The sequence below is a fragment of the Triticum aestivum genome, chromosome 4A, assembly GCF_018294505.1.
Source record: "Triticum aestivum cultivar Chinese Spring chromosome 4A, IWGSC CS RefSeq v2.1, whole genome shotgun sequence".
Taxonomy (NCBI): Eukaryota; Viridiplantae; Streptophyta; class Magnoliopsida; order Poales; family Poaceae; genus Triticum; species Triticum aestivum.
Window position 1 is genome coordinate 111,200,334 of NC_057803.1, and position 16,379 is coordinate 111,216,712.

Genomic DNA, 16,379 nt, shown 5'->3' on the forward strand with positions numbered 1-16,379 from the left:
GCTCGCTGGCGCGGCGCTGGGCTGGGCCGGCAGGTGGGCCGGGTGCTGGGCGCCAGGTAAGTTTTTTGTTATTTCTCCTGTTTTCTGTTTTTTTTAATTCCTCTGCAACTTTGTTGAATTATTAAAAATACTTAGGCAACTCCTAAAATCACCAAACTACTCCTGGTCCATAGTTGGATTATTTCCAACATGAAACATTTTAGTTTGGAGATATTTGAGCATTTGAAATATTTTATATAATTTTAAATGCCCAAATTCAAATATCTATGATTTAATTCAAAGACCCTAAGATGGCCTAGGAAAATGTGCACCACTTTTGGCAGAGGTTCTGAACCAAGACAAAAATGATGGGCATTTTAGAAGGGCATTTCAGGTCCATTGAAAAAGTTTTTAGTAAACCCTAGTTGGTTTCAGAGGGGGCTGGGGGTTCTGTCATCCCCATTTCAGGTTTCTGATGAAAGAATAGACATGATGCAACACTCTAATGCATGAACTAGCTAGGGTGTGACAACGAGCCCTACGACGCGACGATGGGACGAAATGCATGGTTGACGAGGAAATGAGGGGAATGGCAACGACTTTCTATGAGCTGTTGTTTACTTCCAAGGGATCAGAGGGAGCGCAGGAGCTTCTGGAGATAATTAACCCGGCTGTTACGCAACAGATGAATGAAAACTAGTGCAAAGAGTGACGGATGTAGAGATTGAGGAGGCGTTGTTTCAGATGGGGCCAACAAAGGCCCCGGGTCCGGATGGGTTACCTGCGCTTTTCTACCAAAGGCACTGGCCGATGGTACGGGAGGACGTATGCCGGGCCGTCAGGGATTTCTTGATGGTGTTGCTGCTCCAGATTCGTTCAATGCAACGACGATTGTGATGATTCCGAAGGTCAACTCACCGGAGCTGCTTTCTCAATTCTGCCCAATCAGTTTGTGTAATGTTCTGTACAAAATGGCAGCGAAGGTTCTTGCGAATAGGCTAAAGGTTATTCTACCTGTGCTTATCTTCGAGGAACAGAGCGCTTTTGTACCGGGCAGGCTTATAACGGACAATGTTTTGGTGGCATATGAGTGCGTGCATGCGATCAGAACCCGGAGACGAAAGAAGCCTTTATGTGCAGTTAAGCTTGACATGACGAAGGCTTATGACAGAGTGGAGTGGATGTTTCTTGAACATATGCTGTTAAAGCTTGGGTTTGCCGAGGGTTGGATCGCCATGGTTATGAGATGTGTGACCTCTGCCAGATTCACGATGAAATTAAATGGTGGGCTATCTAGATGTTTTTTACCATCCAGAGGGCTGAGACAAGGGGATCCTCTATCCCCTATTTATTCTTGTTCTGTGTTGAAGGATTCTCAGCTATGCTAAAGAAGGCTCAAGAAGAAGGAAGTATAAAAGGGGTGGGGTTTGGGGGCACTGGCCCCCAAGTCACACATCTCCTGTTTGCAGATGATAGTATAGTATTCATGCAGGGCTCGACAGAAAATATTCAGGTGCTAAAGAACATCTTGGCTAGATATGAAGTGGCATCGGGACTAAAAATCAACCTCCAAAAGTCTTCAACTTTCTTTGGGAAAGGTTGTGAACAGCAGCAAAAGGAGATTCTGAAGCACACCTTTGGCATTGAACAAGAGGCGCTCAGTGAAATATGTTTGGGTCTACCAACACTGGTTGGGAGAAATAAGGATGGGACTTTCAAATACTTAACGGAAAGTTGTAAAGGCAAGGTAATGGGATGGAAAGGACGAGGACTCTCGAAGAAAGCAAGAGAAGTACTAGTTAAGTCTGGGCTACAGGCAACACCAACTTTCACCATGAGTTGTTTTCACCTATCAAAGAAGATGTGCCGGAAATTGACTTCAATCTCTTCAAAATTCTGATGGGTGCAATAAACGGTGAAAGGAAAGTGCACTGGATCGCATGGGATAAAATGTGCCAATCAAAACGTACAGGAGGTATGGGCTTCAGGGACTATGAAGCTTTCAACCAGGCATTATTGGCTAAGCAAGCCTGGAGGATCTTGCAGGTATCGGACTCCCTCTGTGCTAGGATACTTCGTGGGAGATATTTTAAAGAAAGCTCAATTATGAGTGCAACTTGTCCGTCCGGTGGATCATACACTTTCAGAAGCATCCTTCATGGGCGTGGCCTGCTGCGAGAAGGTATCATTTGGCGGATCGGAGATGGCTCGTCCGTGAACATCCACCATGACCCATGGATTCCACGCCAAGGAAGCTTGCAGCCACTGGGCGCAGTGTTTCAACTGGGAGTGGTGAAGGTATTGGACCTGCTAGACCATACAGGTGCGGCATGGGATAATAGTAGGATTGAGGATATGTTCTCACCGGATGATGCAGAGGATATAAAACAGATCACTGTGGGCGGCCCGGGAGTTAATGACTATATAGCATGGAATAACACTAAGGACGGGAAGTTCACAGTGCGATCTGCCTATCACCTGAGGATGAGCCTGAATGCAGCGAGGGTCGGACGAGCGGGGCCTCCTCGTCTGCCTTTACTCACAGGGGCTGGTTATCTATGTGGGACACGGCAGCGCCAGGCAAGGCAAAAGTTCACATGTGGCGACTGATGAGGAACGGCCTGGCCACGGGTGCAGAGTTGCTGCGCCGGCGTATCAAGGCTGGAGTGTTTTGCATAGCATGTGGACGGGAAGATGGATACCACAGATTTTGGGGGTGCCTGCACTCCCTGTGTTTTTGGAGACGGCTTAGCTCGGAATTGGGAATCTCGGTGGCAATCCCACCACGCAGCATTGATTCCCAGAGCAAGCTAGAGAAATGGTTGCTGGAATGGTTCGCTCAGGCGGAGGAGCTGGAGAGATCGGTCATGGTGCAGGCAGTATATACCCTTTGGCTAGCGAGAAATGATGCTAGAGATGGACGCAAGATTACTGAACCTCACGAATTATCAACCAGGGTAGCTACTTATCTCAATGAATGGGCTGAGGAGCATAAGAAGGAGGTGAGGCAAAGGGAAGCAACGGTGCAACAAGCCTGGGAGACTCCGGAGGACGGATGGACTAAGGCCAATGTGGATGGCTCGTTGTGCAAGTGTAGGCAAAAAGGAGGCGTGGGGGTGGTGCTGCGTGATCATCAAGGCGCGTTTAGAGCGGCTTCTTGCCAGTTCCTCGGAGCGATGGTTGATCCGGGGAGAGTGGAGCTGCTCGCTTGCAAGTCGGCTGTACAACTGGCGACGAGCTTGGGCGCAACGCAACTTCATCTGGAGAGCGACTCGGCTCGAGTCGTTGCGATGCTAAATGATGAGGAGAAGAATCTGTCTGCCCTGGGGCCGATTGTGGAAGAGGTTAAGTGGGTGCGACGTAGTGCAAATGCCGCCGCTGATAGGTTAGCTAAGGTGGGAATGGAAGATGAACTTTCTCAAGTATGGCTCTCTTCCCTGCCAGACTGCATTTTGGACATTGTTTCGGATGAGATTTCGAGTTTCATTTCATAATTAAATAAAGCGGCAAGAGATACCATAAAAAAACAAGAGAGACGGGAGACAGAGAAGTAAAAGTGAATAGTTATCCTTACTAGCAGAGTGCCCATGCGTTGCTACGGGCTACGATGCATATAAATGAATTGAACAAATGATAAGGGTCGTCTCCAAGTCTGACACTCATTTCTCTCTCATACGCCCGACCATGTTCGGACGTGAAACGATTGCCTAGCGGGCTTCTCAAAATTCAACCGTTTGAACAGTCCATGCTATCCCGACCATATGTGTGAGAGGAATATGGTTGTCCGCCATGTTATCTTCAACACACTGACCCAACATAAAAAAAATAACCATCCCACGATGGACCCTTCTCTTTTTTAGTGGACCCTCCTCTTCCTGCTCGGTTCCCGCCGTAGCGGGACATTGCTCGCTAGAACCCTCTCCTTTAAAATCAAACAATGTCCATATCATCTTCACCATGACACACTATCTCCTTCACCCCATATTTCCCCATGGACCGCCAAGGAGGAGTACCCGCCAACCGCCATGCTCTCTGCCCTGATCCCCCCTCCCCCTATTTGTGTCGATCCACCACCGCCTATTAGGTGTATATGCACCCATCTCTTAGAAATGCATGTTAAACACATTTTTAAATGTTATAAATAGTTAAAAAAGGACAGACCCAGTGCATAGAAGCTCCCACACAAGGTGGGGTCTGGGGAGGGATTATAGGAACCTAGTCTTACCCCTGCAAAGTGCAATGCAGAGAGGTTGGTTCGAACCCAGGACCTCTTGGCACAAGTGGGGAGGACTTCACCGCTGCGCCAGGCCTGCCCTCTAAATGTTATAAATAGTTCCAAAACAAAATTTCCCATCTACATCTATGCAAAAATATGTGCGCGACACAAACTTTCGTAAAAATACATCATTTTATTTTGCCTCCACAAAAAAAAGACAAATTTCAATGGTTGAAAATATTGTTCCATGAGACAGTTTTTTGTCTTTTTTGCACACAAAAAAAAATCATTCGAAACTTTTGGCGCACACATAGAATGTGAAGTTGTACATGTGCAACAATTTTCAGAATTTTTTTTTGAACTTAAAAAGGTGTCTTTCGAAGTGGGTGCAGATGTACTTGGGTTCATCCATGTATTTTCCCGTCCACAGCTAGCAGCATACAACTCATTTTGACCGTTCCCAGAAAAAAAAAAAACAAGCTACCAGCCACACAGAAAATCAGGCCACCAACGATGCTGTAAGGACCAGGCCACCTGAAGTCTCCCACAAACTACAGTTCTTTCGCCAGGCGCGGCGGAGCACGCCACCATGTCTAGTTGTATTAAACGTCCATAGTTGCATCTAATCAAGCTATAAAAAGGAAGACACCATCTAGCATATATCGTGAGCGCATCACATATAACACAAGTATGCATACAGTCAAGGCATCCAAGAAATATGTTGCTTTTTGAGACCAACATAATTCATCTCTGTGTACTAATCAATAGTTAAAAAATAGCTAGAAATTATTTAGTCTAGCGGATAACTGGAAGTCCAGTCTACCAGGAAGCTAATCACAAAAACATGATAAAAATCAAAACCATAGTCTTTCTATTCCTGGCAATTGATCATCCTATATAGGAAGATATAGTTCATATACCATTAGTAAATAATCTAGGCATATAGGTACAGAAGAGCCACGAGACTGATCCGAGTTTCAGCTTAACATCAACCAATTGCTTACAGTCCAGAATAGAGTCGCAAAATTGCATCAAGAACAGGATCTGACACTTGCATTGTGGTGTTTTTCCACTGTATATCTGACACACACACTACATGCACTCTGCGGATATGTATCCAACCGGCTATACTCTATGCTCACTGGATTTTGCGGACTTCTTGGCCATGTTAGGTAAAGAAGCTCCATAACTGTCATTTCGTAGCAAGATTGCAGCCACTCCTGCCTCCTCCTATATGTAGCACTTGAAACCTTCACATGAAGACTGTCATTAAGAAAATGGTTGTATCAAAGTGAATCTTGTGAAGAGAGTCAATTCAGCTCTAGTGTTCAATGTCACAGTGTCAGAAAGCAAGCAATAATAATTCAGTTATATGATTAAGCCCCCAACCGGAACCCGCGACATGCCCCGACGCTCAGTCCCCATCCTGCACTGTTGTGGAAAACCCCGGGGTGCCCCCAAGCCAACGCGCGATCTGGCTCCAGCGACCAGGCACGTCCATCGATCGGGATCTTGGCCAGCGCCAGCGGGTCCCTTCAACACCGCCGCCCTCCGGAAATTTCTAACTCATGAGAAATGGAAACTTCTCACTCAGGAGAAATTTTCTTTTGAAACTAAATAATATAGACTAAATTACTAACATGATCAATGTTCTGACCATGAGATAGTTACAGTGCCCTCCATAGAAAAAAAGAACTTGAATCAGAGATCGGTATAAGTTATAGCTCTTTCACCGTCGTTGAAGAAAAATATAACTGTTGCACCATGCTAGGCACTCAGATAAACCCCAAACATATTGTATATTTATTAGGAAGAAACTTCAACAGTATAAGAAAATCTAGGGATCAAATGGTAAACTGTTTTAGGATCTTGCACAAGAAATCAGTAAAACTTTTATGTAGGATCTGTTGAACTGATGAGTTCAATCATTGTATTTGGAATATGATATCATATATAGTAACTCATTGCCTGCTATCAATACAAGAAACCTCACATGAAGCATATGACAAGGTTTATCAAACAAGCAAGTAGGATTAACATCCAGAAAATTACATCAAGATGGAAGCTTTCTATTTAGTAGACAGGTAGTTGATGGGATGTTACCTGCAGGACCTTGGTCTTTTCTCCTCCGAGATGAGCTGTGCCGCCATGATGGACAGTCCTTCCAGTTCCACACGCTTGGACGGCCAGTGCCATCCAACAGCAGGTGGCGTAGTGGAGGCATGGGTGATCTGCACACGCACACACATCTGCTAGGTCAAGCGCCAAGGGAGGTGGAGCTGACTGAAAAGAACTCGCCAGAGACGCTTAAATCTGCAGTTCACCAAAAGATTTCTACCTAATATCCTGCTCCCAAATACAAAGAAATTGTTTTTTTCAAAATAAGAGTTATATTAGCACGGGCACCAAGAGGAATGATATTGTATCATCTTCAGGGCATGCCTCACAGAAAGCAATTTCTACATAAGACAGGAACATACCCATTGGACGACATCACTTTGATATGGAATAATGAAGAACAAACATGAGGCAGTTAAACATGGTGCACCCCGTAACAATAATGTTTTTGCAGTTTGCAGCTGTTGCCATGACATTTATCCTACTCCGTGAAAGAGAAAATTGGCAACGATGTTTAGGTTTGCCATCGCTGCATTCATGCTTATCTTTCATAGAAAGAAGACGACAAAACAATTCCAAATCTCTGAATATCTGCTATTGTGTGCATGAAATTATTAGCCATCTAATTGTGACCAGGGAGATATATAATCAGTACATGGTGAGTTCAGCTTGTAGCGATGCAATAGATACATGTTCAGTATGATCAGATCATACAGAATATTGACCGAAGACGGATCAAGGGTTGCGTCGCGGCGGGGCATACCTATATATCCTCCCCTCTGGTTCCTTCACTATGACAAAACATCTGTTTTAGGAGCTATTAAATTCCAAGAAATTTAGGTGCTCATACTTTCTGTCAGAAAAATGTTAAAGGTCAAATACTCTTGTTAGGATCGGATTCACAAATAAATATACATGTCTGTGCAAGAGGTGCTTCCTCTGGATCATAGAAGATGGTCCAGTCATCTGGCCAAAGATACCACCGTTTTGGCCATCCATTTCTTCAAACATCTTTAGTCATATTCAGATATACCAAAAAGAACACAACTACAGATAAATGGTTTCAGATACACGATGGGTCAGCTGCATTTTGCATCAATTATATATCATATGACATATGAAGATGACAACCCTATGATCTACAACAAGGATAGCTAGCAAAATCGAACAGAGTCAAAGGAGGGGGATTTCTATTACCAAGGGCATGTTTGGATGATGCCCACAAGAGCCCTACCAAAACGTTGGCATGCCAATTTTTTGGCCATCGAATTCGCCGCCAAGTTCTCGCCACCACGCGGTCGCCAGAATCATTACAGGTTGCAGCAGGTGACCAAAATATTGGTCGGGATTCTAAAATTTGGCTGCAATCCAAACGCCAGCCCACCCCATCGGTCAACGCCAAAAAATTGGCAGGGCAGCGGTAGGCACTGAACCAAACAAGCTCCAAATTTCCAGATTAAATCGGCACCAACTTACGTGAATCATTGTACAATTAGTATGAACTCGCACCCAAAATAGAAAATCTTCAAACGTGAACAGTTGAACCTTGAAGATGAAGAACGTTGGGATTGGAGTTGAACCCCTCCATGGCAACGAGGAGCTGCGCAGCAGGCGGGTTTAGGCGTCGCGGCAGAGGTCAGCTAGGTGGGTAAGGAGGAGGAGGAAGACCGGCGTGGCGAGGGATCAGGGAGCTTGCAGCAGGGACTTGGCGAGGGAGGCGGCCGGCGGTGCGTTGACGGTGCTAGAGATGGCCGAGGACAGCGACGAGGTGGCAGCTGCGCACGAGATCACATGGGTGTCCGGCGAGGAGCCGAGCGGCGGGTGTGGCTGGTGGTGGCGCTAACCCTAGCGCGCCGCCAGTTCGTGGTAGGGATGGGAGCAGGCGAGTGACGTGCATGTGACGACATGGGCTTTCTGTCATAGGCTTGTTGGGTTGGGCCCATGTGAGGCTTGGCGGAGCGGGGATCGACAGGGGTGGGGAAGTCGATCGACTGGAGGACGAACGAACGACTTACGAACTCGTCTATTAGGAGTAGAGATTCGTCTATTAGGAGTAGAGATTGATGATGGCCCCGAAGGGGTAACTGAAGGGATGCGAGGCAACCGCCTCATCAGGAAAAGTAGGGATCAATAGGATTAATTAAATCCTAACAGTTGCATTCGGGAGGGAGGGCAGGCGATATTGAAGATCGAAGAGAGATGGGAACTTGGGAAGGCATGCATACGCCGGCTCCAGATGCGCCTCTTCTTCCCCATCTCAGCGCAGGATTTCTTCCTGGTGAAGCTCTCTTTCCCTGCATTGTGAGCTAACGCCTCTGGGAGGCCAGATGAGAATTACATTCGGCCCACAGGGTAAAGAAACCAAAAAGTTCGGACCTAAACCAACTCGCACTCGGTTCGAAAGTACGTTCAACGTACTGTGAATTTAGCTATCTGCATTGGTAGTTTCACCTGGGCAGTCGTGCTACTTAAAATCTGCGACAGCCTAACTAAAGCTGCTACCAATCTACTGTCGTTTCAAAAAGGGGCATAATCGTCCAAAGTTCGGCGGCGACTGTCATCCATAGAGCGTTTAGGTTCTCACTAACTGAAAACCTCTTCAACCGCAAAACGCAGATGCAAGCCACATTGTATAACAGAGATAAACACTGAAAAAAAAATATTTCCTGGCAAAAAAAGAAGCACAGCGAAATGCCATTTCCTCAGAAGCATAAAATCCAACACAACACAATCTATATGGCAGTTCCAAACAATAGCAGCAGCAACAAAACAATACTAAAACAACAGAAAAAAAGCAACTCAGTACTTCGGTGGTTTATCATGCCGTTTATCATGCCACCAAAAACTCTTAAGCTGATTGGCCAACTGCAAGCCATCATTCATCTGCAATCATGCAACCCAACAGCAAAATTCGAACCTACGCTTCAGATCCCCAGCAAGGAATAAAGATATAGTTGAATAGATCAGCCAGATTAGTTGGGTTCCAAATAGTACTTTGATGCCTAGTTGAATTTCAAACAGAAAGGCCCAACCATCATAAATGAAGTCAGCAGCTGCAAGGGGCCAAAGGGGCGTCCAACGAATGGGAAATCTGTGCACCACCAAACCAATTGGCAACCCTTAACTGTTAACAGATCGCAAAGCAAGATTTGCACCTTAATGCTTCTTCAGTAAGAAGCCCAACTAGCGAATCCACCATACTCATATCAGACACTTTGTTGACCCCTGAAGAAGGAAGATCACGCAAAACTTCTAAAAGAACAGTACCCCTCCAGCTGGCATGTGACTCGGTACGTGAAGAGAATATTGCTAGATTTGCACCTTGCTTATGAAGAAGCACAATTAGCAAAGCCACAATAACCATACCAGGTAACTTGTTAAGCACCTGGGGAAGGAAGATCACACAACGTCTCCAGTTGGCATGTGGTTTTGCTATGGGCAAGAGAATAAAGCAATGCTAGCATAATAATAACATAAGAGTAGCAACCACCTGCAATTTGAGAGAAAATGATTATTAAAGCCATGAATAAAGTATACCAACTAACTGAAGAAATGTAAACAGATAGGGAAACATACCTCTTACTAAAGATGGCTGAAGCTTAAAAGATCGTTCAGCGGGGAAACAACGCCCAAAGACCACCCAAAATAAGGGTTTAGCTTGATCACCATGGCACATCTGAATTTCAGCCTCATGATAGATTGGCGGCAAAGGAATGTGAGCACCTCATACATCTTCAATAACTTTCACATGCGGAGCAACTTGGGTGGTCCTTAGTCCTTGCGTTCCTCAAGGAAGGCAGAAACTAAAGGCAATCAAGTAATGTTCATAACAGTAGTGTTCACCGGTTGACCGGTATCCATTCAACTCTAGTTCTATGTAGACACATAACCCATACAATTCAGTAAGCCAAGAACCTGACAAGTAAAAGGTTTTGTTGTCCCTTGAACATATAGTAGCACAAAAAGCGGGAACAAAGGGGCGCCCCTTCAAATTTCATGTTGAAATATCAAGGCTGCAAAGATGTCGATTTATTCGGTGGTCTGCATCGGCGTCGTACCCTGTGCATGGTACTTCTCCAACTCAGCATCAAGTTCTTCAGCAGACCTTGGCTGACTACGCTCTTTCCCACGACGACCGCCAGATCCACTGCCTCCGCCACCGCCACGGCGACCCCTCCCACCCCTTGCACGGGGTCTGTTCTGTGGCAAACTAGCTGAGACACCCCTTGGTGCACTGTAACAAATGAAGTGGTGTACGGTAAGGTGGGAAAATCTACTGCTAACAGACAAAGCAACAAAAGGTGCACCTATAAACATTCAATAAAGCAGGAAAATGGTAGAACATGGTTAATATGCTAGATAACCTAACCAGCTAACTATGTAGAAAAAGATGAATTCATGAAAATGAAATTCATAATTCACTTCTGCTAATACCCCTACAAACTAAGAACAAACTAAATGTGATGCCCATTGCAACACGGCGACCACCCACTGTTATATAATGTCTCCTGAAATATTGGGCGATATATAATGGAACACCTCTGAGATATATAATAGCAATTGTATTATCACCAATTCACCATCCACAACATTTAAAATCACACAAGACTTTATGAACAATTCTAGCAAACAGGCAAATTCAGATACTTTAATTGCAATAAACTGAATCCACAAATAAGCAATGCGCCAAATCTAACATACCTCTTAGCAACATTCCTAGCATAGCTTCCATTATTGGTCGGTAGTGCGGCTGGAGCAGTAGGAGTGTTAGTCCCAAGTATCTCTATTTTCATAGGCTTGCCATCAAGTTGGACATTGTTGTATTTCCTCAGCGCTGCAACAGCATCACCACGCCTTGCAAATATAACCTCAGCTGTTCCCTACAGAACATAAGTAATATTAGGCATCACACAGAACACACACATGGAACAAAGAAAAACATAAGGCTGGATCAGTACCTTAGACCTCCCACTTCGGTCATAGTGAATCAAGCATCGCTTCACATCACCCAGCTCGGAGAAAAGCTCCTGAACCATTCAAAGAAAAAATAACTCAGGAACAATGCCGTATGAACAGGAAACTGCAAAAAGCATTCTATAGAGAGCATATCAACATTTAAGTAAAATATACAAACTGAGAGACCATAACAAGTAAAAGATTCCATGTGAGCAACTTTGTCAACTTATGAAGTATGCAATAAGATGCAAAAAAATCAATTAAACATATCAAATCGAGACTACGGCAGCGCAATTGAAAACATAACCACGCCAGTAAAGAGGTCACACCCTTCCAAACAACCATTAACAATTAACTATAATTGAGAACTAAAGTCCTACTCACAGAAACAAGCTAAGAAATTCTCAAAAAAAAACAGCTAAGAAAATTCAACAACGCGAGGCTACTAGCACGACCAAATCACAGTTATGGTACTGAGTCTGTGCCAGATCTATAAAATAGATCGACTAATACAACATCCAGGGAAACTACGAGATTCTTTGAGACCAACTACTCAGCCAAATTACATGAGAGCAACAACTGGACATGTAGATCCGGCGACGTATATACCTTGAGGTCCTCGGTTGAGACGCCGAAGTCCAAATTGGTGATGAGGAGCTTGGTGCCGGTCTCGATAGCCGAGACCCTCCCGCCGCCGCCGCCTCTCGCAGAGGCGTCCGAGTACATGTCGTGCTGCCACGCCGATTCCGGGGCCTGGATCGCGTCACACCAGAGTGAGAAAACCACCAGATCATCCTCCCCCGCCTCGGCGAAAGCGGAAGACCATCCTCCGCCGACGGCGCGAAGCATAGCCCGTGCGATTCGTTCGTACCTTCGGCGGCTGGTAGGGCGCCGCCCTGTTCCCCGACCTCTTGAAGGCGCGCCTGTTGGGGCCGACGCCTCCGGCGGCGGCGGCAGATCCGCGGCGACCCTCGCGGCGGCGGCCACCCCCGCCGGACGAGGAGTTGCCCTTCTTGTTGCTCTTGATGATGTCCTCGAGGGACATGTCGAGGGACTCCGCCATGGCTGCGCGGGCGAGCGGGCGGATCTGGCGCTAGGGTTGGGAGGGGGAGCTCGGCGACGGGGAATCGAATTGGTTGGGGAAGCTGATTAGGGTTGCCAAGTCGTGGTGTGTCGGGGAATTTGGGAGATATTTTTGCGGGAGGCGGGCGCGATAAAATAGTACGCGTAGGGAGAACGCGTGGTGGTAAGGTGGGGTGGGGGCGCACGAGTCACGACCCACGCGGGCGCGACGGGGATTGTTTTGGCTGGGTCGGTTCGGGCCTTCGCGGTCGGACCGGACTCTACCTTGCTGGGCTCGTTCTCCCTTCCTACAAATTCCATTATGGCAAACCAGTTTTTTTCTTTTCGCATCATTATGCCAAACCAGTTTAAAAGCAGAACTTGTTTGTTCTGCTCAAGAAAAAACAAGACCTTTTTGTTGTGTGGGGAAAACTAACCGGAACTATACTTACAATTCAAAAAAAAAGAACTATCCAAATCGGGATATGACTTCCGCGTGCGGCGTGCCTTCTCCGAGTTGAACTCGGCAGCTTTAGGCGGCCATGAAAGTGGCTTTCGTATGACACTATGGCCTTGTTTGGTTCGGCTTTTATCGACGGATTCCGCTGCCACGCAGCAGAATCTAAACCAAAGGGCGAACCCAGCAGAATCTGATTCCAGAAATCCGCTGTCAAAATCTGAACCAAAAGTGGAAGCAGCTCAGGACGTGCTTTCCAAAATCTGATTCCGTTGCGGGCCAAAATCTAAAAAAGCTGTATCAGCTGGGTTGCCAAATGACCTACATCTTTTTCACATCAAATTTTTCACAGTTGTTTTTCTACAGTAGATTTTTCACAGCTGCTTTTAGAAATCCACAGCCGAACCAAACAGGGCCTATGACACTAGACCATTTACAACCGCATTGGACTAATATGAGCCCATATATATCGATGGGCGCTAGCGTCCACACACAACGGCCTCCCACTCCTCATTTGTCTATGTTCGTTGGTCACATGTGTCTTTCGCATATCCAAAACCCCTACATCCATGCAATCTTATACAACGAAGATAGATATCATAGCACAACATCGGGCATAGCAGGTTCATCATTACAAATTGGACATACACAAAAGATGGATAGTTCGATTGACCTACTAGACAACTGCTTTTTTTGCGGGAAACATACTAGACAACTACGACTAGAAGCATACTAGATAGTTCATCGAAGTTCACGCTTCAGGTTGTGGATTGTCGGAAGGAATCAACTACCTATGCAATGGAGCAATCTAACTCTTCAAGTTGAAACTAATTGTTTGGAGACCATTTATGTGGTGAAAAGTGAGAAGCCAGATAGATCGAGATTTGCTTTCTTGGTCCAAGAGATTAAAAAGAAGCGCTTAGAGAGGAAAGCATGTATTACTCATGTACATCGTAGTCAGAATACAGTGAGACATTTTTTTGGCAAAATTTGCTAGATTACATATTCGTACTGACATATGGCTAGGTGCAGCCCCCCATGTGTTGCACAGTTATGTGCCTCAAAATGTATCAATCGTTGATGAGTAATATAAGTTTTATTCCCGCAAAAATAGCATGGAGCGCTTCCTTGCCGGCCCCTTCCCCTTTTGGCATCTCCGGTGCGACGGTACTAGGCCCTCTGGAGGTGCCACTGGAGGGCAAGGACAACGAGGGGAGCCCATCCAGACACTGAGCGGGGCGGCCTGCTCCTTGGCAAGCCGCACAGCTTCTGTGCGCAATGACCGCCTTCTCCTTGGCGTGGCGTTCGGACTCCTCGAGGCCAAGCCGCAATGCCTTAACATTTTGCGGCATGTGTCCTTCTCGGACATGGTCAACAATTGGTGAATGACGCCACAGATAAGCTCGTCCTCTGAGTCATGGCAACCGACGCAAATTTGCACAGCACGCAGCCGGACTAGATAGACCTGGGTCGATGGCCTTGCCTCCGACTTCGGGAATCATGACGCAAACTCGGCGGTGCCGGCACGAGCAACGATCGTCTTCTGGGAGGAGCAGGGGACGATGGTGACGGGCGCCACTACTCGCCCCGTCGCCTCACCGGGGAAGGCACGACCCGTGAAGGGCCAGCGCAGTTGGGCATGGAGCTTTAGATGCCCCGCGCAGGCCACTGGTGTAAGGGCATATTTATCCCTAAGGTGTTTTGGTGATTGATGACAACGCGTTTGCGGACTAATCGTGTGCCTTGAGTATCCCAGACATTTCATCGCTAGGCACAAGACGGTTGGGTGCCCCTCGAAGACTGTTGAAGACGTCGTCTTTTCTATGTTTCTTTTTGGTGGATTTGAGTCGTAGGAAAGCCGTACTATTAAGAGGGGGTCCGCGTCGGAAAGGTTTGGGTGGAATCATCACGTACACGTTTCTTCCTTGTCCCCTCCTTTCCCTTGCACCTTGGAGCTTCCTCTGTTGTTTATCTCGTCACCTTGTTTCTGGCTGCTGTGTTGGCCTGCGATAGTACTGCTCCCAGGTGAGCGGTAGTACCGTAGGCACCAGCGGTAGTACTGTGTTGCGGCGCGGTAGTACCGCAGGTGCCCACGGTAGTACCGCTCTCCTGAAGCTGCACTACCGTGGCCCACCAGGCTAGTACCACTCCCCCACGGTAGTAGGGGCGGATGTAATTTTTTACATCCGCGCCTACCACGGGAGTACCGCTTTCATTCCGCGGTAGTACCGTGCTCAGCTGCCATGCGGTAGTACCGCCCCTCTACGGTAGTACTGTGTCGGGTTTTTGCTTCTTCCGTTTTTCAGCGGAAGTAGGCACGGTTGTTTCCTTATCCTCTCTCTTCCCATGCTAGGGGATTCCTGCCTTGCGGTAGTACCGCAAGGGGGAGCGGTAGTACCACGCCCGCGGAAGTACCACCCTCAGCACTTGTGCCATAGGTCTGCCCTAGCCGTTGCTGCTGCAACGGTAGTACCGCGGGCCTGCACGGTTGCACCGCGTGAACTTGTGGTAGTACCGCTTGGCAGCAAGCGGAAGTACCGCGTGGCCCCATGGTAGTACCGCTTGTCTGGTGCGGTAGTACTGCTGGCCGCGGGCTGGTAGGTGGATAACGGTTGGATCTTTGTCCCTCACTATATAAGGGGTCTCCTTCTTCCCCGTTGACTTATCTCTTCCAACCCTAAGCTCCATTGTTGCTCTAAGCTTCATTTTTGCCCGATCTCACTCCCTAGCCAATCAAACTTGTTGATTTGCTCGGGAGTGGTTGAGAAGGCCTCGATCCACACTTCCACCAAGAGAAATTTGATTCCCCCCACTAATCCCTTGCGGATCTTATTACTCTTGGGTGTTTGAGCATCCTAGACGGGTGAGGTCACCGCGGAGCCATAGTCCATTGTGGTGAAGCTTCGTGGTGTCGTTGGGAGCCTCCAATTGAGTTGTGGAGATTGCCCCAACCTTGTTTGTAAAGGTTCGGTCGCCGCCTCCAAGGGCACCAATAGTGGAATCACGGCATCTCGCATTGTGTGAGGGCGTGAGGAGAATACGGTGGCCCTAGTGGCTTCTTGGGGAGCATTGTGACTCCACACCGCTCCAACGGAGACGTACTTCCCCTCAAAGGGAAAGAATTTCGATAACACATCCTCGTCTCCACCGTCTCCACTCTTGGTTATCTCGTGCCTTTACTTGTGCAAGCATATTTGTGTCATATCTCTTGCTTGCTTGTGTTCCTATCCTTGTTGCATCATATAGGTTGCTCACCTAGTTGCATATCTAGACAACCTACTTTGATGCAAAGTTTAAATTGTTAAAGAAAAACAAAAAATTGTTAGTTGCATATTCACCCCCCTCTAGTCAACCATATCGATCCTTTCAATTGGTATCAGAGCCTCGTCTTTTTGTTAAGGACTTTACCGTCCGAAGAGTATGGTTGATACCGTAGACGGTGTGGAGGAACACTCCGGTGTGAATCCGATCTCGTCTACGGGCGATGGGGAAACCTCGGTCTCTCGTGAGGAGTTCAATGTGGCCTTGGAGACATTGAAAACCTGAGGTTGAAAGCATTTTTACTAAATTCCTTGAAGGGCTTAAACTATC

At 46.9% G+C, this 16,379-nt stretch overlaps 1 protein-coding gene across 1 annotated transcript; it reads right to left on the reverse strand.

Annotated features, from left to right (window-relative positions):
- Positions 1-9,988: 9,988 nt before the first annotated feature.
- Positions 9,989-12,467, reverse strand: LOC123085468 (THO complex subunit 4A). Its single transcript, XM_044507102.1, has 5 exons — positions 12,141-12,467; positions 11,879-12,022; positions 11,272-11,340; positions 11,015-11,193; positions 9,989-10,547 (listed from the first exon to the last, which is right to left on the reverse strand). The coding sequence occupies exons 1-5, from the start codon at positions 12,330-12,332 to the stop codon at positions 10,343-10,345; spliced, it is 789 nt and encodes a 262-aa protein (XP_044363037.1). The 5' UTR covers positions 12,333-12,467; the 3' UTR covers positions 9,989-10,342.
- Between the last annotated feature and the right edge of the window lie 3,912 nt (positions 12,468-16,379).

What these genes read in the sequence shown, in the direction of transcription:
- LOC123085468 (XM_044507102.1), bottom strand. Translation starts at nt 12,332, where the DNA reads ATGGCGGAGTCCCTCGACATGTCCCTCGAGGACATCATCAAGAGCAAC. An exon ending in CGCCCTACCAGCCGCCGAAG is followed by an intron (nt 12,023 to 12,140) that starts GTACGAACGAAT and finishes GACGCGATCCAG; the next exon opens with GCCCCGGAATCGGCGTGGCA. An exon ending in TCTCAACCGAGGACCTCAAG is followed by an intron (nt 11,341 to 11,878) that starts GTATATACGTCG and finishes TGAATGGTTCAG; the next exon opens with GAGCTTTTCTCCGAGCTGGG.